The following is a 21,939-nucleotide window of genomic DNA, read 5'->3' as shown; positions in this document are numbered from 1 at the left end:
GACAGTCGCTGGAGTTTTAGAGATTTGTGACGCAGCTTGAGCGAACTCAAGCCATTTTCTTAAATCGATTCATACTGGTCATTAGCGATACTCCTAAATATATAACTTATTCGACCTAACCTCACTTCTATCTATTTGACCTAACCTCACTTTTCTACTTATTCGACCTAACCCCATTCGCTTCCTAACCTTACCGCAGCTGTTATAACAACAAATCTCACTTCTAAATTTGTCTTTAATTTTCATGTTCATTTCAAAAAACATCGCAGACTGTGAATGAACTCGCTTCATTGGTTTAAGTGAATGAACATTAAAAAAAAACGGGTGTAAATAGTTTCGTTTGTGCCGTTATTTAGGAAATATGTCACCTCGTCCCAAACACGTTGAGGCATCCAGCATCACATTTTCAGTTTTAACGGAAGCCAATGTGAAAAATATCAGTGTCTTGCAAGTTGTGACCCCTTTAACGCTAGATGCCCTTGGCCACCCTGTCATTGGAGGGCTATATGATATTAGGTAAGTTCAAGCGATACATTTCCCATCACTTCCAACTCTTAACACTTAAAACATAGTATATAACTCTTCTTAGAAGATGTTAACCAGGGATTTATGCTAATGTGAAACAAAATTTTCATATTATATATTATATTGAAAATGTATGATAATAAAGAGCTTACTGAAATACCACTGTGCTTTAATGTACATTCTTTATTAAGAGGTCATGCAATTTACACATTAGTAAGGCACCTCATCGCGCCTTATTAATGTGTAAATTGTATGATAATCCTTAGTAATTGCATGCTCAACCATATTGAGAATTGAACTCTCTTTTTGAGAGGTCCTGTAAGAAACTTCTTGAAGTGTTCCACATTCTCTGGATTGTGCCAGTAATTCTAGAATCTCAACTCAATACTGCTCTGCTTTTGCTAAACAGAAACATTAATACTAATACTTTTCTATTTATCCCTCAGGTTGGGGCCATGCACAGACAAAAGCCAGCCTTGTGGCACTTGCAACAAAAACATTACCCACTGCCCAGGTCACTTTGGATACATTGATTTGCCTGTACCATGTGAAAACCCTGTTTTCCATAAAGTGTGTGTCATTGATCCAAAGTTCTGCTAATTTCTTAATAGCAATTTTTCAGGTTATTGGTACAATATTAAAATACTCCTGCTTAAAATGCTACAGATTGCAGTTGACTCAGGAGACTAGAAACAATATTAACACACTAATAGAGGCTCCTGAGAATGATTTGGATGCAGTTCAGATGAGTGTTATTAAGCTTATAATGGAGGAGGCTAAAGTCGGGAAGATTTGCATTTATTGTAAAAATCACATGGACAAAATTCAAGTTTTGGCACAAAGAATTGTCATGACCACAAGAAAAAAGGGGTAAACTAAATGTGGAATTCTTAGGATTATTTGTCTATAGAAAAAAGGCTTTATTTTCAAGATCTGATGATAAAGAAACAAAATATTTGAACGCCTCCAATTCAAAGACTTATTTGAGAGAAATATGGACCAATGAAGAAGATTTGATGAGGATAATTGCTCCAGTTTTAAAACACATTGATATTCTCAATCCCACAGATGCTTTTTATTATTCAGTAAGTTCATCATTTAAAATTGGGTCAAATTTAACATACATCTTAATAGGTAATTCCAGTTCCACCTCCAAATTTGCGACCAGTAAACTTTGTTAATGGCAGAGTAGTGGAAAATTCTCAAACAACTTTGTACAAGAACTTGATAACTAATGCACTGGTGATGAACCAACTTATTCGTGTAGTGCAGAAAAAAGGTGATTTCTAAATTCAGCTTTGTGGTGATTTTAATTAGGGAGTTTTAGGTGATACTTCAGTTTTGACTTCCAAAGAAGCTCTGGACTTTTACGAGACCGCCAAAGGCACAACACCTATAGAGAAATTGAACAATTGCTGGGAAGATTTGCAAAATTGCGTTAACAGTTTGCTTTCACATGATGCTCTAAGAGCTTCCGATGGATTGGGCCTGAAACAGGTCAGATATAGAAATGTAAATATGTGGGGAAACTTAAGTGATTTTTGTAGATTATTGAGAAAAAGACAGGAATAATCCGCCAACACATGATGGGGAAACGTGTCAATTTCGCTGCTAGGTCAGTAATCACCCCTGATCCTAATTTAGATATAGGGGAAGTAGGAATTCCTGAGACTTTCGCCATGAAGTTGACTTGTCCTATCGCGGTAACTCCGTGGAATGTGGAACATATGAGGCAAGTAAGTATTTGGAGAGCTTTTCCATATATCTGTGCTTAACAAGTATCACACACAATCTTTTGTTTGGTTCAGCTGATCAAGAATGGCCCTGACGTACACCCAGGAGCAGTTTTAATTGAGATGGAAGATGGGTCTATAAAAAAAATAAATCCGGGGAATAAGGTTCTTCAAGAAAGTTTTCTAAAGGTAAAACATGCATCTAGTTCCAGGGATATCCCAACTATATAGTTTACTTTCAAAACGGCTCAGTGTTGGAACTTACTTTTCCCGTGTTTTAATAGATACTACGGTTGATGGTTGACGAAGTCTTTATTATCAGTTTACTATTTTACTATTTAACATCTGAAGTCAATACATTGCAATACTACGTCCACGATTTCCACTTACTTTTTTAAATCTGTCCTGTTTTTAGAGCCTTCTTACCCCGCTCGATGTGGGCACCAGTTTCCGAGGCATAAAAACCGTCCATCGCCACTTACAAAACGGCGATATCCTCCTTCTGAATCGCCAACCCACATTGCATAAACCTTCCATAATGGCACATAGAGCACGAATTTTAAAAGGGGAGAAAACCCTGAGGCTTCATTACGCTAACTGCAAGGTAATCGAGTTGCAGATTCGTACATTATTGTTGTATTAAAGAAATTTCTCTAGGCCTACAACGCAGACTTTGATGGCGATGAAATGAACGCCCATTGCCCCCAAGACGAAGTGGCTCGGAGTGAGGGATATAACATCGCAGAGGTGCTTGAGATATTCCTTAACTATTAGTAAATTTTGCATTTACTTTAATGGTGATTTAGGTCGCTCAGCAGTACTTGGTGCCAAAAGATGGAACTCCCTTAAGCGGATTAATCCAAGACCATATGATTGCTGGTGTAGGGCTCTCTTTGAGAGGGCGGTTCTTTGAAAGGTTAGAATCTATGGAAGTTACCGATTATTTTAATGGCTCTGCCTTTTTTAGGATGGACTATCATCAGTTAGTTTTTCAAGCGCTGCCGCACAAAACCGATAGAATAGTACTATTGCCCCCTGCAATTCTAAAGCCTCACCTACTATGGTCTGGGAAGCAAATTTTGTCCACTGTGATCATTAATATTCTGCCCAAGGGAAAGAAACTTATTAATTTGACTTCCAGTGCTAAAATTTCTGGGAGGGCGTGGCAGAAATCAAAGGAGAGGACATGGAAGGCTGGCGGAAATCCATTCAAGTAAGTCGATTCTCTTCACAAAACAACTTTTTAGCTTACGTGAAGTCAGTGATTGCTGCCAACCAAAATGTTGTTTTTGACTAAACTAACCTTTTTTATTCCTGATGAGATGCTGTCTATATACTAAAACCTACCTTCTTTACCATGGGTTCGAGTGGAACCGCTGTTAGGAATTCTTCAGATAGTGGCAAGTTTTTTCCGTCCGTGGACACATTTAGCCTTCTATTATCTATTCTTCCCTTTGGAAATTCTTTCCTATTTTAATCTTCAGTCTCAAACTACATTGCTCCCACAGCATCGATATTACAGCATCTTTGCTTTGATATAATCACAGCATTTAATCCTATAATATCATTGGACATCATTGTCTCCCAGTGCAATTATCAGTATCATGCATTCAATAGAGCATTCTTACCAAGAAATAATTATTTCTGTCTGTAGCTACTTTTGAGAATTCCCTTTCAGTTGGGAACGACTGGATTAATCTGAACTAGTTTTTCTTCGTCGAAAGCATCATTTCCGCACTTGTTAAGAAAATAGCTATTTTTTCAGTGAAATGAATATTATACACACTTTTGGTATTAATATATTTCACATTCAGCTAGGTTTACAATTGTTGACTTCATCCTGATAGCTTTTCGGCTGGATCTGTTTGACTTCATTGAAAATAGCCCTTTCCAAATCTTGCAACTTTTTCGGCTTCTTGTAGGTCACAATGAGCGTATTAAACTTATGAGAAAAAGATACGTTTTCTTGCTCTGGTTCAATGCGAAGTCTCTCCAAGTCCTGAACTAGCAGCTTCTTGTAATATTTCTTATTCGTTGTTTTAATAATTAGCGAATGGCTTGCTTTATCGACCATCACCAAATAGGTATCCACTGAATATGGCAGGTTTCTTATCCTCCATTCTAGAGTGCTTTTTGTAATACTTTTCGTCACAAAGGGCTGATTGGAATTTTCGCGAATCATGTACTTATCGTCTGGCTTGTAGTTCAGTTCCGGATCTCCTACTTCAACTTCCCAAACATCCTCGTTTTTGTTAAATCCTTTGTTGAATCTCCACGCCCTGCGTGTGAGGAGAGTGGTGCTCAGATCATATTCCTCTACTAATTCTCGTCCATCTTCGAAATCAAAATGAATTTTCTTCAAATTTTTGTCGACCAGACAAGTCTTTTTAGCTTTTTGAAGCTGCGTAAACCAATTCGACATGATTATGAGCAACAAGAAGAAATTTGATAAATATCTATATTGTAATATTGATTTAATAACGTTGTTTGGTTATCACTGAGCGGTTACCAGGAAGTGAAGTAAAAAATATACAGGGGCAAACAGAGATAGAAAGAGAATATCCCAATAATCGGCTTATTTCACCCCACTGACGCATCATTATTTCGCCCTGTTCCTCAAAATTTTCCTCAGCACGTAATACCTAAATATTTGATAAATTATAAAGATTCTTTGCAGCAGTCAGTTTACGCTAATCATTGGCTTATCACAGAATTAATGTCTTCCATTTGATTTTGCATACAGGGTGTTTCCTAAACATACAGCGCAAATTTAATTGAATATTTGGAAATAAATACTTATTAGTGGTATTGCAATACAATTTTCTAGTAACCCAAATACCATGAGTGAAGCAGAGGTAATCATCCGCCAAGGGGAACTTCTCGCTGGAATTTTGGACAAAACCCATTATGGAGCCACGCCTTACGGATTAATCCATTGTGTATATGAACTCTACGGAGGCCATTATGCCATATCCCTTTTGAGTTCATTTGCCAAATTATTTACCCGGTAATGCTCAATTAACTTAAGCAATTATTATTATTATTTTTTTTTTTATACTGGCAGATTTCTTCAACAAGAAGGGTTCACCTTGGGCGTGCACGACATATTAATTTTAAAGCCGGCTGATGAGAAGCGTAAAAAGATTATTAAGAAGTCCAGAGAAATCGGAAGAGAAGCCATTGCAAATGCTTTAGGGGTACCAGTGACTACTAGTTTAAATGATTTAGTTGAGGGAATTGAAAGTCGTTGTGCTGCGGATCCTAAATTTCGACAAGTACATAACATTTGTATTATAGAAACAATAAGAAAAAACTTATGTATTTCAGGTCATTGATCGATCATATAAAAGCACCTTAGATTCTTTCACCAATGACATAAACAAGTGCTGTCTTCCTGCGGGTTTAATTTGCAAGTTTCCCGAAAATAATCTGCAACTGATGGTTCAATCGGGGGCTAAAGGGTCTACAGTTAACACCATGCAAATTTCCTGTTTGTTAGGGCAGATCGAGTTGGAGGGAAAAAGGCCTCCAGTAATGATTTCTGGTACAGTATAATTAAAGAAAATCATAACAGTTATTAAATTGAGTTTTATATATCCAGGAAAGCCTCTTCCCAGTTTTCCAACGTTCGAATTTTCGCCACGGGCTGGCGGATTTATAGATGGTCGGTTTATGACGGGGATTAAGCCCCAGGAATTTTTCTACCATTGCATGGCAGGACGAGAAGGCCTTATCGATACTGCTGTTAAGACTAGTAGAAGTGGATATTTGCAAAGGTAATAAAATTTTGTCAATTAGAGTTTAAGATCAATCAAGAGTAACTTATCGCAAGAAGGGAATAGATTCGTGTCCCCTCATCCAGGTCTACAAGCAAACTGAAATTTTGATACACAGCCTCCTCTTACAGTGAAGTCTATTTTATATCTGATCTATGTAGAAATAGACCTTATTGCTTAAATAATTTTTCAGGTGCCTCATAAAACATTTAGAAGGCCTTCATGTGGCTTACGACTTAACTGTAAGTTTAGCACGGTTAGTAGATTGTGATAAACATTTTTGTGCGTCTTGTTAGGTGAGAAACAGCGATAAAAGTGTGATTCAATTCCTTTATGGGGAGGACGGAATGGATATTTCAAAGGCACAATTCTTCAACGAAAAGCAGCTGCCGTTCTTGTATGATAATGCCAAATGTATCATCGATAAAGACGTCTTGAATCAGTTGCGAAACGATGAAGATCAAAAGGTAATTCAACAGAGTGGTCCAGTAAATATTATAAAATAGAATTTGTGTACGGACGCGAGAAAGTAAAATTTCCCTTGACTGAAACCATTAAGTGATGAAATTAACCCAAATATGTGACGCCGCATCTGTAGGAGCTTTCCAGTTTGTTTTTCAGCACTGCAATCATTTTCCAGAAAGTGCAACAATATCAAGAAAACTTACTCAATTGGGTGACGAAAAACGGACCACCTTTGCAAAAGGTCAAAATCTCTCCATTTGCGTATTTCTCCAAGGAGCTGGCGAACAGAAGCGGGAAGAAAATTAAGAGAAAGAAATTAGAGAAAAAGTGGCGTGAAGTTGATGACGATTTCAAACGAGCCATTAAAAACGAAATAACGTGCCACGATCCTGTTAATTCTGTAAGCATGCGATTTGCCTGTCAAATCAAACGTTTTCATAACGTATGATACAGGTGTTTCAGCCAGACCACTATTTCGGGGTTTTAAACGAGCGGTTGGATAGAATGCTAAGTGACCATATGCAGGGACAAACTAAGAAGCAGAAGAAACGTTTCGAGGAAATGTTTAAATTAAAGACAATGCAGAGTTTGTGCGCCCCTGGGGAACCTGTAGGTTTACTTGCAGCTCAGGTAATTTACCATCAATCTATGAAAATCATGAACATATAGTTTTACAAATGCTGCCAATAAATGGATCAAATAAAGTTTTAAATCCAACATTTTAGTCAATTGGGGAACCGTCAACTCAAATGACATTGAACACCTTTCATTTCGCCGGCAGAGGTGAAATGAACGTCACATTGGGTATTCCCCGCTTAAGAGAGATCCTAATGATGGCCTCCCGGAATATAAAAACACCCAGCATGGAAATCCCATTCAAGAGCGTGCCTAATTTAGAGCTGAGGGCCGAAGAACTTAAGAAAAACTTAACTAGAGTAGTTGTGGCGAATGTCTTGGAGAAAATCGATGTTACCGTTAAACTAACTTTAAAACCTCAAAGGTTTGTAGGGTGTTTGGTTCAGTCAGACCTCGATATATGAACATTTTTATTTTATAGACAATATCAATACACACTGAAGTTCCACTTTCTACCTCCCCAGTGCTACTCTCGGGAATATCAAACCTCAACAAAAAACATATTAAAACACATGAAGAAAATATTCTTTAAGGACATGTTTGTTACCATTGCCAAAGTGTCAAAAGTTAAGTCAAATTTGTGAGTTGATTAATTTCCTCATACATTAATCTAAATTAATGTTTCGGTCCCTATATACAGAGTCACCATGGAACAAACGCCTTCAAGCAATCTTAACACTAATGATGACAGCGACGATGAAGGTCCCAAAAAAGGAAAAAAAGCTAAAGGAAAACCTGTGACAAACGACGAAGACAGCTCTGATGATGAGGAGGTTTTCTTTGATTTTCATGCGCTAAAAATGTGGTTTTTAACAATGAATAATTTAGGTGGATGACCAAGAGGATGCAAAATTGGCAAACAAACACCAAGAGCAGCAGGAAGATCAGGAGGCTGAAGAGGAGGAGGAAAAGAAAGATGCTGAAAGTGGTAACTCTAATAAAAAAACAGGAAAACATAACTCTAAACCTTAATAACAAGAAGGTGATGAAGAAAATGAAACAACAATGAAGGATGAAAACGAATTAAACACCACCATGGATCAATCAGTGGTGGATAACTATTCGTTCGCAAATGCCTACAACTACGATAGAAAGCGTCACTTTTGCGAGTTAACTTTCAGCCTTCCGATGAGTTACAAAAAGCTAGATTTGACGGCTATTATGCGGGATGTGGCGGAAAAGAGCGTGATCTGGGAAACCTCCAATATTAAAAGGGCGATTACTTATATGAAAGACCAGGAACTCATGCTTAGGACTGATGGAATCAACATCGGGGAGATGTGTAGATATCACGATTTACTTGACTTAAACAGGCAAGAGTAGTTATTTATTTTTTCCTATAACAAGGTGATTTTATTGTTATTTTTGCAGGTTATACTGCAACGACATCCATAAAATGGCTGAAACGTATGGAATTGAAGCGGCCTCAAAAATCATAGTCAAAGAAGTAAGTCAATTCATCACAGTTCCATTCAGCATTACGAATTGTCATATACCTGCTTACGTATTGAATCGTGGTACTTTGATTAAATCGTGCCATTTTCAGGTAAAAGACGTATTCAACGTGTATGGAATTAAAGTAGATCCACGCCATCTATCACTCATAGCAGATTACATGACAACTACTGGAACATTCCAACCAATGAGCAGAAAGGGCATGGAAAACAGCTCCTCCCCTCTACAACAAATGTCCTTCGAGTCTTCCCTTCAGTTCTTGAAAGCTGCCACAATCAAGGGTAAGTACCGACATTTTCCTGTTTCTCAATACTTAATGGGTCGTTCTTTTCTAGGTCGGCAGGATGATTTGGAGAATCCTTCTAGCAGTTTGATGGTGGGAAAACCTTGCAGTACTGGAACTGGTTCCTTTACAGTGCTACAGAAAATTCCTTCTGGTAGTTTGTAACAATTTTGACAACAAAGTTATATTGTGACATGAGTCTTTTTTCCTGTGAAATTGTTTATTTATGTTTTGGGGTGTGATTAATTAATGAGAGGTCAAATCATTGAATCAATCAAATTGTATTGCTGGAAATTAGAAGAAATTCATTAACAAAGCCTCATCATTTTGTAGCTGGTATTGTAATGCGCCCAGCTATCCAGCCCTTAACTAGGCGAAATCCAGACTCCATGGATATGAGATCATATATAACAACCATTGTCAAGTGAACGATGGACTTGACTGGTATGTTTTCTAATAGGTAAACTATTGCTCACATTGAGGTTCAAAATAACTACCTCACTAGAATATCCCATTGAGTCCCCAGATATACAGGGAGGGTCAATAAAGTCAACACAACATACTAAGAAATCCAATCTATTTTTAATTTTCATATTTCAATATTTCAAGCAGGCAAATACTTTTGTTAGTAAATAAATTGGATGATATACATATTTATAATACAGTACAACTCCAAATAATCCGAATCGCTTGATAATCCACACTGACTTTGTGCACAACAGAAAACTGTTACAATTCAAGTTCTAGAAAGCGTAAAACGTTAAGATTAGCGGATTCTTTATTCTTGGTTTTGCGCCCAACGAGCACGTCATGTACCAATTTCTTACGAAATTTTAGCCGCAAAAGCTAAACAGTTTTATACGGACATCTTTGGAAATGACACTTTTACAGTAAGCAGGGGTTGAATACGAAATTTTAGGTCTCACTACGGTCTGCGAGTCCTGAAAGTTTGCGGCGAGAAACTGTCAAATAACCAGGCTGTAGTGAAACCATTTGTCACAACACTAAAGACGAAAATACAGCCTTTGAATTTAAGTAAGTCACAAGTGTACAATGTTGACGAATCAACTCTATTCTGGAAAATGCTACCCGAAAAGACAATGATACGCTCTCAAGAAAGAACAGTTCCTAGTCGAAAGATAAGTAAAGAACCTTTTTGCCTTGTACAAATGCCAACGGAACGCATACCAGGTTTGTAAATATGAAACCGGAATTTGCCTCTAAATATCCCTAATGGTCAATATACATATGTAGGTACTAGCTTATCGTGCTATTGGCGCCATATCTCTTGTTTACATCTGAGAATGATTTTCAAATCATAACGATACAGGTTCCATACTACAGTACAGTTTGCAATAGCTTTGAACATGTCGAATTTTATGTCTATAAATTACGATTTACGGACAGCATTGATTTTCTGTTACGACTTGAAAAAACGGCTGCAGATTCACATCGCATTCTTGTTGAAGCTTACGGTGAACATGTCCTTGGAAAATCACAGTGCTATGAGTGGTTTGAAAAATTCAACAGTGGCAACTTTGACGTCAGTAACGAAGAGCGTGAAAGACCACCGAAAAAAATTGAAGATGGCGAGTTGCAAGTATTGTTAGATGAGGACGATACTCAAACGCAACAGCAATTAGTGGACCAATTAAATGTAACACGAGAAGCCGTTTCCATTCGTTTGAAAGCTATGGGAAAAATTCAGAAGATAGGAAAATGGGTTCCACATGAACTCAATGAAAGACAGCAGAAACATCGAAAAACCACTTGCGAAATGCTGCTTGCCAGGTATAACAGAAAGTCATTTCTTCATCGAATTGTGACTGGTGACGAAAAATGGATCTACATATTTTGAGAATCCCAAACTTAAAAAATCATGGATAACTCCAGGCGAACCATCAACATCGTCTACAAGGCCAAATCGATATGGACGGAAAGCAATGTTCTGTGTTTGGTGGGATCAGAAGGGTGTAATTTATTATGAGCTGCTAAAACTTGGCGAAACAGTTAATACTGAGCGTTACCTATAACAAATGATGGACTTGAATCAAGCTTTGCGTGATAAACGACCCGAATATCAAAAACGGCACCACAAGGTGATATTGCTCCATGATAATGCACCATCACACACTGCAAAACTAGTGAAGTAAACGATCCGAATGTTTAATTGGGAAGTACTATCGCATGCGGCTTATTCACCTGACTTAGCGCCATCCGATTATTACTTATTTGCATCGATGGAACACGCTCTTACAGAGCAGCACTTCACTTCTTACGAAACAGTACGAAAATGGCTCGATGAATGGTAAACTAAAACTGCTAGTGATTAGCAAATCAAAAAACCCTAGAGTTTTAAAAATGCGGAACTTCCTGTTAAATAAATAGGCATTCCAAAAAAAGCTCTATTGTTGGTAGGTTATGCAATTAGCTATGAAGCAGTGGAAATAGCAAATGAAGATGGTTGTTTTATGGTCATGTTTCTTCCTACAAATTGTACTGCTTTAATACAGCCATTAGATCAAAACGCCATACGTTTGACAAAATTATTTTACCGTGACAGTTTGTTGACCCACATTTTGTCAAAGGAAAATGAAGAAATAGCCCAGTGTTTGAAAAATGTGTCACTTCTTGTCTCTCACTTCTCTAATGCTTGGTTAAAAGTATCCCTGTAAGCCATTAAGAATTGTTGGAAGAAACTAATCTTTCCCCAAGATGACAGCGACTCAGAGTATGAAGCAGAAGATTTAATTCCATTATCATTACTAAGATAATTTATGAATGCTTCGAAGGAAATTGCTACTGCTTCCAATATGCTGGATACGTTAGGTGATGAAACTTTAACAAATAATGAAGTGATTCAAGTTTCAAGGGTTCAAGGAGATGAAGCTTTACTGCCTCTAGAGAAAGCGGGAGTAGAAAATGTCAGTGATGGTGAGAACAATGACGAAACCGAAGTGACTTCAAAGATAGAAAACGTAAAAAATGAAGAAGCAGTGAAAGCATTCAATATATCCTTGAAGTGGACGGAAACAAATAGCCTCAATACAGGATATTTTAGTGCTTCAAATGCTAAAAGAAATGGCTTTCTTCACCAATCAAAAGAAAGTAAAGCAAAAAAAATTACAAATTACTTTGTTAATTCAGAATAGAACTATTCTGTATGCACTTAATACGAAAATTTGTATTCTATTTTGTATGTAATATGTATGTACGTATATAATAAATGTATTTGTAAAACAATTATTTTCTCGTTCGCTATTCCAGATTTTACAATAATTCGGATTGCCCTGGTTTTGATTGATCCAAATTATTGGAGTTGTACTGTACTACTGTAACTAAAAACGTGTTAGATGTGACTATCTTATCATGATCTATTGAGGAAAATGACTTCAAAAGAAAACTCGGTTGATCTTTAAAAAATCTCTAAACACAGAGAACTTGTGTACAATCAGCCTTCATATCAATTACGCTTAATCATTAAACCTATCAAGTTTTAACCTGAAAAATAATCTATCCTGGTACTAAAATCACTATAAAACCTCAAGAATGGCTCTACATGCAATAACCAAATAAAAACTTATTTTAACGCGCAAGCACCTTCTATTGTGTGCATTATAAAACTTTGGCATTCGGAAGTAGTCGCTTTTAGACAAAAATAAAATCGTTTACCTTAATTAAATTTAGTTGAGCTTGTCACTATTTTGTGCCTGTATTATCAGTCTACAAACGTGTCGGTTCTATGGGAAAAACTGTATAAGACCCGATTTTCAGCGATAGTATCTCTCTTGAGTCCTCCCAATAAGAACAATGTTGTTCTTATACTTTGGCAGTAACATATTCTTCATAGGAGTGCTCAAGTGAGCTGAAGTTTAAGTTGAAAATGATTTGAGCCTTACTGGTGTCAGTAAAATCGGGCTATTATATAAATCATAATGGAAATACGATTAAAAAAGTCAGCAATTCCAGTTAACTACAGTGCGTTTGGAAGATCATAATTGAAGAACAAGTACAAGAATTATCTCATTTTAAAGCTTTTTGGAGCATCAATAAATTAATAGATTTCAGTCGTGAATAATTACAAAAGCGCTTTCGACATTGTTTAACTTGGCATCGCGGGTAACTTATCTCTATAAGTAAATATTTCTCTTTATAAATAGAGATTTGTCTTTACAGATGCACTGGAAGATATCACTTTTACATTTAAACAAGATAAAAACACACAAATTACTGAAAATCAGGCTTCTTAATTAAGTACCTTTCTCATCATTGTGCTACGGTTGATTTGTAACTCTTTTCGGGAATTTTAAGCATCCTTTTTCTTCTTTTTAATGACTTTTCGCAATATTGGACCATACAAAACTGGCCACAGGTAGAATACCAAGAAACCTGCATAGCTGCAGTTGGAAAACGCTCTCCAATACCTACAAAGCAAGAACATGAATTCTTACACTAAAATTTACAACGTAAATTACTTAGGGAATTGCAAATAAGCGAATGGCAGCAGAGACCACCCCATGAAAATGAAGGTGTACAGCCTTAATAGGATGTGCACCCCAGACTTCACTATTGGGAGACCGAAAAATGACTTCAACGTGTCACTGGATTTTATTATAGACTGCAGCTAAAATAAATATACTTTGTGTGACTTTGAAATTAAGGTCAAAAACTCTCGAAATTTTTTACTTACATCTCTTTCCATATAAATGACGATAAATTCGTGCAAGAAGGTGAAGTAGTATCCGCTGTGCAATCCATGCCACACTGCTAAAAATAGCAAAACTCCCCCTTGGGAATAATATCGGTTTCCTAAGAATTTCAGCCTCTTGTAGATGTGCTGTGCCACCTAAAAATCGAGCAATTAAATGCAGTTTTTCTTTTTTTGCTCAGTTTCTCACCCACTGATTGGTATTAACATTAAAGGACATAATGTAATGGTTAAATTCCGTAGAGTTCTCAAAGACTGATAATTTAATGTTCTCCACTCCATTCCATTTCTGAACTCCACCATCCTCTCCGCTGTAAGAGATTCCTGAAGGATATGTGAAATTTTTCAAGCCTGGAGGGTATTGGACCTTACTCACCAAAAAGAACACATGCACCTTCAGCCAATAGCCAACAGGAAATATATTTGTACAGAATATACCTCCCCCACACGCCCAACATAAGCATTCGTTTGATGATACTCATGGAGGCAAATTTCTCGGATATTATCAAATCATCATAAACAAACAGAGACAATATTTGAAAAAGACCAATATAAAACACTCCCATGCAAAAGCGCACTGCGGCCCATTTTGCTGAGTCTGGGGGCAAAATTTCCCCATTCGGCCCCTAAATCATACAGATAAGTTCCAATAAATCGACTAGTAAATCCAGTAGCTAACCATAAAATGAAACTTCCCGCTGATAAAATCCAAGAATCTCCTCATGCTGAACTGGGGACCCACTAAACAAGCACTGGGAAACAGACTGTGACCCAGCATTTGCAGTAAGCTGGGTGGTTCACTTAGGGCTGTTTTCAAAGCATCAGAAGACAATTTTTCTTTTGGCCTAGCCCCGTCGTATACGTCAAAACCAACGCCGATCAACCTGCAATTAAAAAATAAAAGTTTTGCTAGTCGCAAATTATTATTTACAGACCTGAGGACTAAGATGCAATATGGCATTGTCCAAGTAATATCATATGAGTCAGTGCTGGAATAGAAATATCCTAAAATTAAGAATTGAGTTTGAGTAAAACATTTATAATAAGTTTGGGTTAGTTCAGGTTCAACAGGCAACAAGAGCCTTCAGAAAAAGCAGCTTCTTGCAATAATTTGAAATATCTAATTGTTGAAATTCTCAAGTGATATGTCAGTACATCCTGTCCAAAAGTTTCTCTGTTTAACACCCTGTATCATCATAACCAGAAACTTGATAATGATGAATAAAAATAAATCTTGAAACAATAAAGACTTCAAATTAATCAATTTAATGAGGCGTTAACAGTATATTATTTGAATCAATCTATGAACAAACCTTTAACCAAGAAAAACAGACAATTCTATAGGAAACTCTGAACTCTTACCTGCAAGAAGGTATATAAAATTGAATGCAAACACCACAGAAATCATAACAATTCCTTTCAACAAGTGAATGGCAGCATATGTTACTAATATTGACAGGATACAGTGGAACATGTCATATCCATAGTTCCAAAATCCAACAGTCAGTCCACAAGCAATTAAATAATAACATTGTTTTTGCTCCGATTTATTGAAAATGTATCTGCGGTAGATTAAGGCAAAAGGATAGCCTGAAAATATGGAAGGTGATACTTGAAATTATGAACATAGCAAATTAATCGAGAAAGCCTTAACGTACCTGCTATGATGCCTAAAAGCAATTTTAGAGCTGGTACTGTCACCCCAAATGACTGGGCCAAATTGTCCATTATTCCAAGGGATACTTCGTCGTTAGCCATCGCGGTACTTTCTAAATGAATAACGGAGACTTTAGAATCAAACTGCTTAAAAATATTTAAAACATGATAGTTGATACGAAATTAATCCTAATCTCGGGAAAATCGTATGGGCCTAGAAGGGCTCAACCTGTATTGAAACTTTAGATCTTTAAAAGAAAGACTACTTTTATAGTTTTTGCTCTTGAATGTTGGCTGAAATGTGATTATTAAATAGGTTAAAGTACCAGAAAAATATACTATGTAAAAATCACTAATTTATGTTAATAAAATTACAAATCTGGACTTGAGAACCTTTCGAGTATAATAAATAGAGTATTCAAGCCTATGTCAAAATCAGTTGTTCGATATTAATGACAGTTATTTCAAATTTCCAAATATCTATGATTAATCACATGATAATTCGTTAAATTGTTCGGAAACTTTCACGTGACTCGTGAAAATTCGCGAGTAATCACATTTTTTTTTTGCCAGTGTGACGTTTTGATAAAAAAAATAAGGTTATGATTTTTAATGTTTGTTTTTATCTGAAATGTCCGGTTATGTTGATAAAAGGTTTTCGAGCTGCTACGCGGGCGCTAAAAGGAACCAAATCTTTAATTCTCAGGTAAGAATGCCAAAACATTTTTCACTTGTAATATTGTCATAAATCCCTGCTATGGCTTAACATTGATAACATTTCTCTTAATAGTAATCCTAAGCTTAATACCTCTTTCTGTAAGTTCTCAAACAGCTGCAAGATGACCAAAAAAGCTCTGGTATTTTTGGCTCCGGGAGCTGAAGAAATGGAATTTGTAATTTCGGTTGATGTCTTAAGGAGAGGCGGTGTAAGTAATTAATGAATTCTACTTTGTGTATACTTTAAATTATCTCTTTTATTCTCTTTATTCTCTCAGATGTCTGTAGTCGTAGCTGGACTGCCTGATTTTAATCTCATCAAATGTAGTAGAAATGTTAACATCAAACCAGATATTGGTAAGTTAGCTTTTCAGTTTACTTGTAGTCTTATTTAAAAAGCTATGTGTCCAATAAAGGTATTTCTGAGGCTTCTTCTCAAGGACCCTATGATGTTCTTGTTTTGCCAGGAGGGCTTGGTGGGGCTAAAGCTTTTACAGAGTCACAACTTGTTGGGGAGTTGCTGAAGGAGCAAGAGAAGGCTGGCAAGTGGATAGCAGCCATTTGTGCTGGTAATGAGACCCAATTAAATTATTGTTTGAAGTAATTTAATGATCTTAGCTCCGACTGCCTTGAAGGCTCATGGAGTTGGTGTGGGAAAAGCTGTTACTTCATATCCTGCCATGAAAGCACAAATGGAAGGAGGTACTTTGATACAAAACTCTATTAGTACTTTTTGGAAAGAAGTTATTTCTTTAGGTAGCTACAACTATAAAGAAGATAAAGTGGTGGTTGATGGCAATTTGATAACATCAAGAGGCCCAGGAACAGCTTTTGATTTTGCTCTTACAATTGTGGATAAAATCGTTGGGCAAGAAAAGGCCATAGAAGTTGCCAAAGGCATGTTATTGTGTTATCCGGGTGTGTAAAAAAGTTGTTTTTCTGTTTGCCTTGTATATTATCATGATTAATTAAATTAGTCTAGCACTATTCTGTGAGTATATTTTATAATTCATTGTCTCCCTTGTTTCCATGTTGCCGCATTTCCAACTTCATTGACTTTTGAAAGCGGTATACTGTAACCAAGTTGCCAGCCCTCCTCCGCGAGTTTGGCTAATTTTCTTTGATAATGAGGTAATCCCTGAGGCCACAAATAATGGGCATGTATCATGATCAACTACATACATAAATTAATCAATCATTTGATTATTTTTGAACGATATCTTGAAGTTGTCTCATGATTCGAAATAAAAAAAGACAGTTGACATACTACTGAAATTCGTTGACGTCCAATCAGCTTTCTGTCACTGTCAGTGATTCGGGATTTTTTGATTTTTTCTTTTATCCAACATTCAGAATAAAAAAGGACTTTGTTCATCGAATATTATGAAAAAATTCCCAAAAATTCAAGTAAATTCCGAGTTTTGTTTGTAGAAAACGTGAAATAGCTCAATTCCCCGCTATCCACGCTCCAAATCGGTTTTGAAGCCCTTGAGTTACGGGACAAATTGTTTAAACAAAATGGCAGCCACTAGGAGGTTGCAAAAAGTGAGTAAATTTTCCTTGAAAAATGTTTAATTTATCCTCACTTAGATGACATGAAGGCACTACAAGTTTCATGTGTTCGTGAGGAATCAATTTATTAGAGAGTAACATGTCCAATGTGGCAAATATTTGATATTATGCATAGAACACAATTTATGTCCCGCAGAAGTGAGGCAGTCCAATTCTTATCCAAGTATTCACCTAAATGGCTCTTGCGTTGCATTAGTAGCTAAGTTGGATTGATAGATTACACAGTAAATGTTATTCTTGTTGTGGAATGGCTGCATACATAATTACCCACAATAACATTTAGGTATAATTTTCTTTTTTCCCTTAGGCCAGACTTATTGAATTTCTTAATTCTCCCTGAAGCTTCTAAAAATCCTCCCATTATACACCATTTGACCATTATGAAACCAAATCATTTGTAAAATGAATATTCTTTGCTTTTCTTTATCACTGGCTCAGAGTTCCTAACAGACCAGTAGCTGCTAGATTTCACTAGGAAGGTTGAAAATGTTATCACCATCGGACTTCCTCAAAATATCACTTGATAGGCTTCATTGATTTCTTTAGGAATTTGAATCTGCTAGGTACAATGTAATAAATATTAAACTACAATTGATCTTCTTGGGCAGTTTGAGACACACTCCTGATAAATTGAATCTCATTCAATACCCAGGCAAAATTTTATACATACTTTTGGCCACTTGTAAGCAAGTCAAAAGGTGCATATACATGCTAAGTGTGTTATTGTTTTGCAGGAACTTGGTGATATTAGAAATTCTGGATTAAAGTCATTCCGGGACATTCAAGTTGATGAAACTAACATTTTAACATGGCAAGGTCTCATTGTTCCTGTAAGTATATCCATTGTAGCAATATCTATGTTACAGTCTCGACTAGTATGAATTGTGTAAATTTCCATAAAAAGATCCAAAGAAGCTTCAAATTATTGATATAATTTCTTCCCCTAGGATAGTTCGCCCTACAATAAGGGAGCATTTAAAATAGAAATCAATTTCCCAGCGGAGTATCCCTTTAAGCCACCAAAAATTAATTTTAAGACGAAAATATACCATCCAAATATCGACGAAAAGGGACAGGTGTGCTTGCCAATAATTAGTGCTGAGAATTGGAAACCCGCGACCAAAACAGATCAAGGTAGATTTTTGGGATTCTCTCATTTTTGATTATTCATCTCGAGCGTTTTGTTGCAGTGATTCAAGCCCTGGTGGCCCTCGTAAATGACCCAGAACCGGAGCATCCTCTTAGGGCAGACTTAGCTGAAGAATACCTTAAAGATAAAAAGAAATTCACTAGGAATGCTGAAGAATATACGAAAAAACACAGTGAAAAGAGACCCACTGACTAAGTAAATTGAACGCTATGAGTGTTTTCTTGGAAGTATAATATTAAACTCGCCTTATATAGTAACTATACTTATTGTACTGAATTTATAGCTATGGACTGGCAAGTAGAAAGTTTTATTTAATTGTCCATCTCAATATTCGAGGCAAAGCTCACTTTTCTGTTGGGTGTTCTATGGAGTGGGCATTCATCAAGAAAGTTGCATTCATAAGATTTTCTAGTTGTTCGTCCTGGCTCTCTTTTTACTTTCAACTTACAGCCGACTATCTACTCATGATTTAATAAAAACGCATTTCTAAACGTAGGCAATTTAAACATGAAGGTGATTTAGAAATTTTGATGTTTTTGTAGATCACTTTGTTCAACAATAATTGTGAGATTGATTTTAACATTATTTTGATATTGAGCAGAATGTTGTACATTGCATTGTTTAATAAAAGCCACAATTATGAAGATAAATTTGTTGAAATGGTCCTCAGATGATTTCAATTTTCGGTGGAGGCGGCGGAAGGCAGCCTAAATCTAGCTGGAGACTGATGTTAGTTTACCTGCACCAAAGACGTAGCAAGTTGTATTGTTGCAATTAATTAGTGATAGTGAGCCAACTAGAATGGATATTAATGAAAGTTTATCAGTGAGTGACAATAAAGTTGGTAAATCCCAAAAACGATGTAGGAAGGTATCGATGAAGGCGATAGAGATGTTTTATATGGTCAATTAGGCGGACATGAAAAATTTTTCTGTGAAAAACCTATGTGAAACTCGGTGTAAGGTACGTTAATAAGTCGTGTATTAAATCCAGCAATAAGGCACATTAAACTCTAAGACATACAAATTATTAATAAAAACTATAGAAAAATATTTCTTCAAACCCATTGGTTCTTAACCTACTTAAACGCCAAATTCCTTAATTAAACTTGCCGCTATGACCAGTCTTTGAATTTCAGAGGTTCCCTCATATATCTCCGTTATTCTCGCATCCCTATAGTGCCTCTCAGCCGGCATATCTGACACATACCTAAAACAGATTGTAATATATAGGGGCAATCAGGGTCAGCTTTAATAAGTCTGAGGTCCTGAGCGAAATTTTTAATCACCGCCTCCCTACCCCCAAGAAAAAATGCCGACTAAAAAAGTCCACCATCCTGGGTCGTCGCCAAACCCATAAGGCCAGTAATAGACACCGTACCCCACTTAATGATATTATTTACCCCATGCCACCCAAAATTTGAATGCACTGATGGCTCAAAAAGGTCGCAGCCTCACTAGCCGCCAATTTAGCCATCGCGGCCTCTTTCGTGAATGGCTTTTGGTTGTCCTTAAGCCAAGCAGCCCTCCAAGTCAATAGCCTCGCCGACTCTAGTCTTAACGCCATTTCTGCTAACTTGTTTTGAATGGTTTGATGCTACAAAGCACAAATTTTACGGATTTCCCATGATTATTTATTTTCAGTTCCTACCTTCAAAAGAGATTTTCCAAAAGAAAGTCTCTTTGCCGCATAATCAACTGCCACCTCTAAGGAAGCCTGGGCGATGCCTAACGCTTGAGAGGCTATTCCTATCCTTCCTGCATCTAAACAGATCATGGCTATCTGTAATTTTTATTGCACTATAAAATTCAGTAAGACTATTAGGCAGACTTACTTTGAAGCCTGAACCTAGCTCCCCAAGAAGGTTTTCTTTGGGAATTTTGCAGTTGTCAAACATCAAAGCGCAAGTTGAGGAAGCTCGAATACCTAACTTGTCTTCTTTTTTACCTAATTCCAGCCCTTCCACCGGCTTAGGTATGATAATTGCAGATATTCCTGTTAGCACAAACGCTCCCATTAAAGCCCCATTTAAGCGCAAATGTAAGTACAACCACCTTTATGTTTCAAAGACTTATCTGTGGTGGCAAACACCACTCCAGCCTCACTTTCAAAAGCATTTGTAATCCACGATTTTGTACCGTTGAGCACGAAATGGTCCCCTTCGATTTTAGCGGTTGTGGAAGCAGCACCCGCGTCAGAACCATTTCCTGGTTCTGAAAGGGCGAAACAACCCACCTAATACAATTTAATTTAGCAAAGGGATGACTTCTAAATGTATCCTGTTAAATTTGACCCATGTAGTACCTTTTCCCCTTTAGTGAATGGAGCTATCCACTTTTCTTTTTGTTCCTTAGTTCCCCAGTGCTGGAGGGGTCCCAGGTATAGGGAGTTGTTGACTGACATAATAACCCCAGCGCTAGCGCAGCTACAAAGAAAAAATCACCAAATTATTCTCCATACTAACATCAGAGTTCATATTCATTTGCATAATAATGATAATGAGTTATCATTTTAAGGTAGCTTGAATACAATAGTAACCAAGCAGTGCAATATTTGTTAGGTGAAAGGTTAAACAGCATTTACAAAGTTCTCTTACCCTCTGGATACTTCCTCAAGAGCAATAGAATATGCCAAATAATCTAGTCCAGTGCCACCCAGCTCCTCAGGTACTGCTATGGACATAAGTCCTAACTCTCCCATTTTCCTAATTTGATCTTTAGGGTAGAGATGATCTCGGTCATTTTTGGCAGCAACAGGCTTTAACTCGCCGTCAACAAAGTCTCGGCAAGTCTTTTGAAGCATTTGGTGGGTTTCAGATAAGGCCGATAAAGAAGCGATGCCTCGGTGGCTTCTCAGATATGCTGAGGAAATGTGTAATTATCAGTGAATGCTGGGTAATATTACTGAGCATAGAAATAGAAAAGGGCTGTAATTGCTGAAAAAGTGTAACTAGAGCTCTTCTGAACTGTTTTTTTTTTTTAATTAGAAGCACTTTTAAGACTCTTCTTAGTCAAGAACTCACCATTTTGCAGGACACGGGTTAAGAGGGCCATGTTGAGGTACGACTAACTGCAAAGCAATGGCAATCTCTACTTAAACAACATAACACGGACCAAACATGTACGCTTAACAAGCTTTTTCGAATTTGAATCAGTCCAAAGGTTGAAAATAAATAACATTGAAATTTAAAATTAGGGAGTGTAAATAACAATGAAGTTAGCCACTAAACGAACAGCTGATTCTTCATTGATACGGCAATTTCA

General features: G+C 36.8%; 7 protein-coding genes across 8 annotated transcripts in view; 3 read left to right on the top strand and 4 right to left on the bottom strand.

Annotated features, from left to right (window-relative positions):
* Nucleotides 1–21,939, bottom strand: part of LOC136416483 (uncharacterized) — a 47,301-nt gene that overhangs the window by 14,378 nt on the left and 10,984 nt on the right. The gene's annotated exons all lie outside the window — the stretch shown is intronic.
* Nucleotides 291–9,133, top strand: RpI1 (RNA polymerase I subunit RpI1). The gene is made up of 28 exons (XM_066401487.1): nt 291–516; nt 972–1,095; nt 1,148–1,395; nt 1,457–1,610; nt 1,660–1,804; nt 1,853–2,022; nt 2,073–2,261; nt 2,334–2,447; nt 2,674–2,862; nt 2,916–3,005; nt 3,065–3,174; nt 3,226–3,471; nt 5,086–5,265; nt 5,323–5,533; nt 5,586–5,802; nt 5,860–6,034; nt 6,228–6,276; nt 6,331–6,501; nt 6,675–6,899; nt 6,953–7,129; nt 7,225–7,499; nt 7,557–7,715; nt 7,776–7,908; nt 7,964–8,063; nt 8,118–8,448; nt 8,507–8,582; nt 8,682–8,871; nt 8,926–9,133. Exons 1-28 carry the CDS (start codon nt 362–364, stop codon nt 9,036–9,038), a joined length of 4,716 nt encoding a protein of 1,571 aa, XP_066257584.1. The 5' UTR covers nt 291–361; the 3' UTR covers nt 9,039–9,133.
* LOC136416429 (protein DPCD) lies at nt 4,069–4,684 on the bottom strand. Its single transcript, XM_066401591.1, has one exon. It carries the CDS (start codon nt 4,678–4,680, stop codon nt 4,069–4,071), a length of 612 nt encoding a protein of 203 aa, XP_066257688.1. The 5' UTR covers nt 4,681–4,684.
* Nucleotides 9,494–15,391, bottom strand: nes (lysophosphatidylcholine acyltransferase 3 protein nessy). The gene is made up of 9 exons (XM_066401664.1): nt 15,240–15,391; nt 14,944–15,171; nt 14,517–14,586; nt 14,261–14,465; nt 13,958–14,207; nt 13,772–13,905; nt 13,564–13,719; nt 13,349–13,497; nt 9,494–13,297 (listed from the first exon to the last, which is right to left on the bottom strand). The coding sequence occupies exons 1-9, from the start codon at nt 15,337–15,339 to the stop codon at nt 13,180–13,182; spliced, it is 1,410 nt and encodes a 469-aa protein (XP_066257761.1). The 5' UTR covers nt 15,340–15,391; the 3' UTR covers nt 9,494–13,179.
* Nucleotides 15,848–16,916, top strand: dj-1beta. 2 transcript variants are annotated; one of them, XM_066401511.1, is made up of 6 exons: nt 15,848–15,943; nt 16,028–16,163; nt 16,233–16,311; nt 16,371–16,523; nt 16,573–16,656; nt 16,711–16,916. In XM_066401511.1, the coding sequence occupies exons 1-6, from the start codon at nt 15,879–15,881 to the stop codon at nt 16,878–16,880; spliced, it is 687 nt and encodes a 228-aa protein (XP_066257608.1). In that variant the 5' UTR covers nt 15,848–15,878; the 3' UTR covers nt 16,881–16,916. The 2 variants fall into 2 exon arrangements, with proteins under 2 accessions (XP_066257608.1, XP_066257609.1); XM_066401512.1 differs by having other exon boundaries at nt 15,872–15,943; nt 16,059–16,163.
* Nucleotides 17,244–19,326, top strand: Ubc10 (ubiquitin conjugating enzyme 10). The gene is made up of 4 exons (XM_066401501.1): nt 17,244–17,499; nt 18,261–18,356; nt 18,474–18,660; nt 18,717–19,326. The coding sequence occupies exons 1-4, from the start codon at nt 17,473–17,475 to the stop codon at nt 18,869–18,871; spliced, it is 465 nt and encodes a 154-aa protein (XP_066257598.1). The 5' UTR covers nt 17,244–17,472; the 3' UTR covers nt 18,872–19,326.
* On the bottom strand, nt 18,469–21,848 carry Arc42 (Activator-recruited cofactor subunit 42). Its single transcript, XM_066401500.1, has 8 exons — nt 21,699–21,848; nt 21,273–21,537; nt 20,981–21,101; nt 20,731–20,911; nt 20,511–20,671; nt 20,327–20,458; nt 20,079–20,272; nt 18,469–19,885 (listed from the first exon to the last, which is right to left on the bottom strand). The coding sequence occupies exons 1-8, from the start codon at nt 21,727–21,729 to the stop codon at nt 19,759–19,761; spliced, it is 1,212 nt and encodes a 403-aa protein (XP_066257597.1). The 5' UTR covers nt 21,730–21,848; the 3' UTR covers nt 18,469–19,758.

This window comes from Euwallacea similis, chromosome 23 (genome assembly GCF_039881205.1).
Source record: "Euwallacea similis isolate ESF13 chromosome 23, ESF131.1, whole genome shotgun sequence".
Lineage (NCBI taxonomy): Eukaryota > Metazoa > Arthropoda > Insecta > Coleoptera > Curculionidae > Euwallacea > Euwallacea similis.
This window is presented reverse-complemented; position numbering and strand designations above follow the sequence as displayed.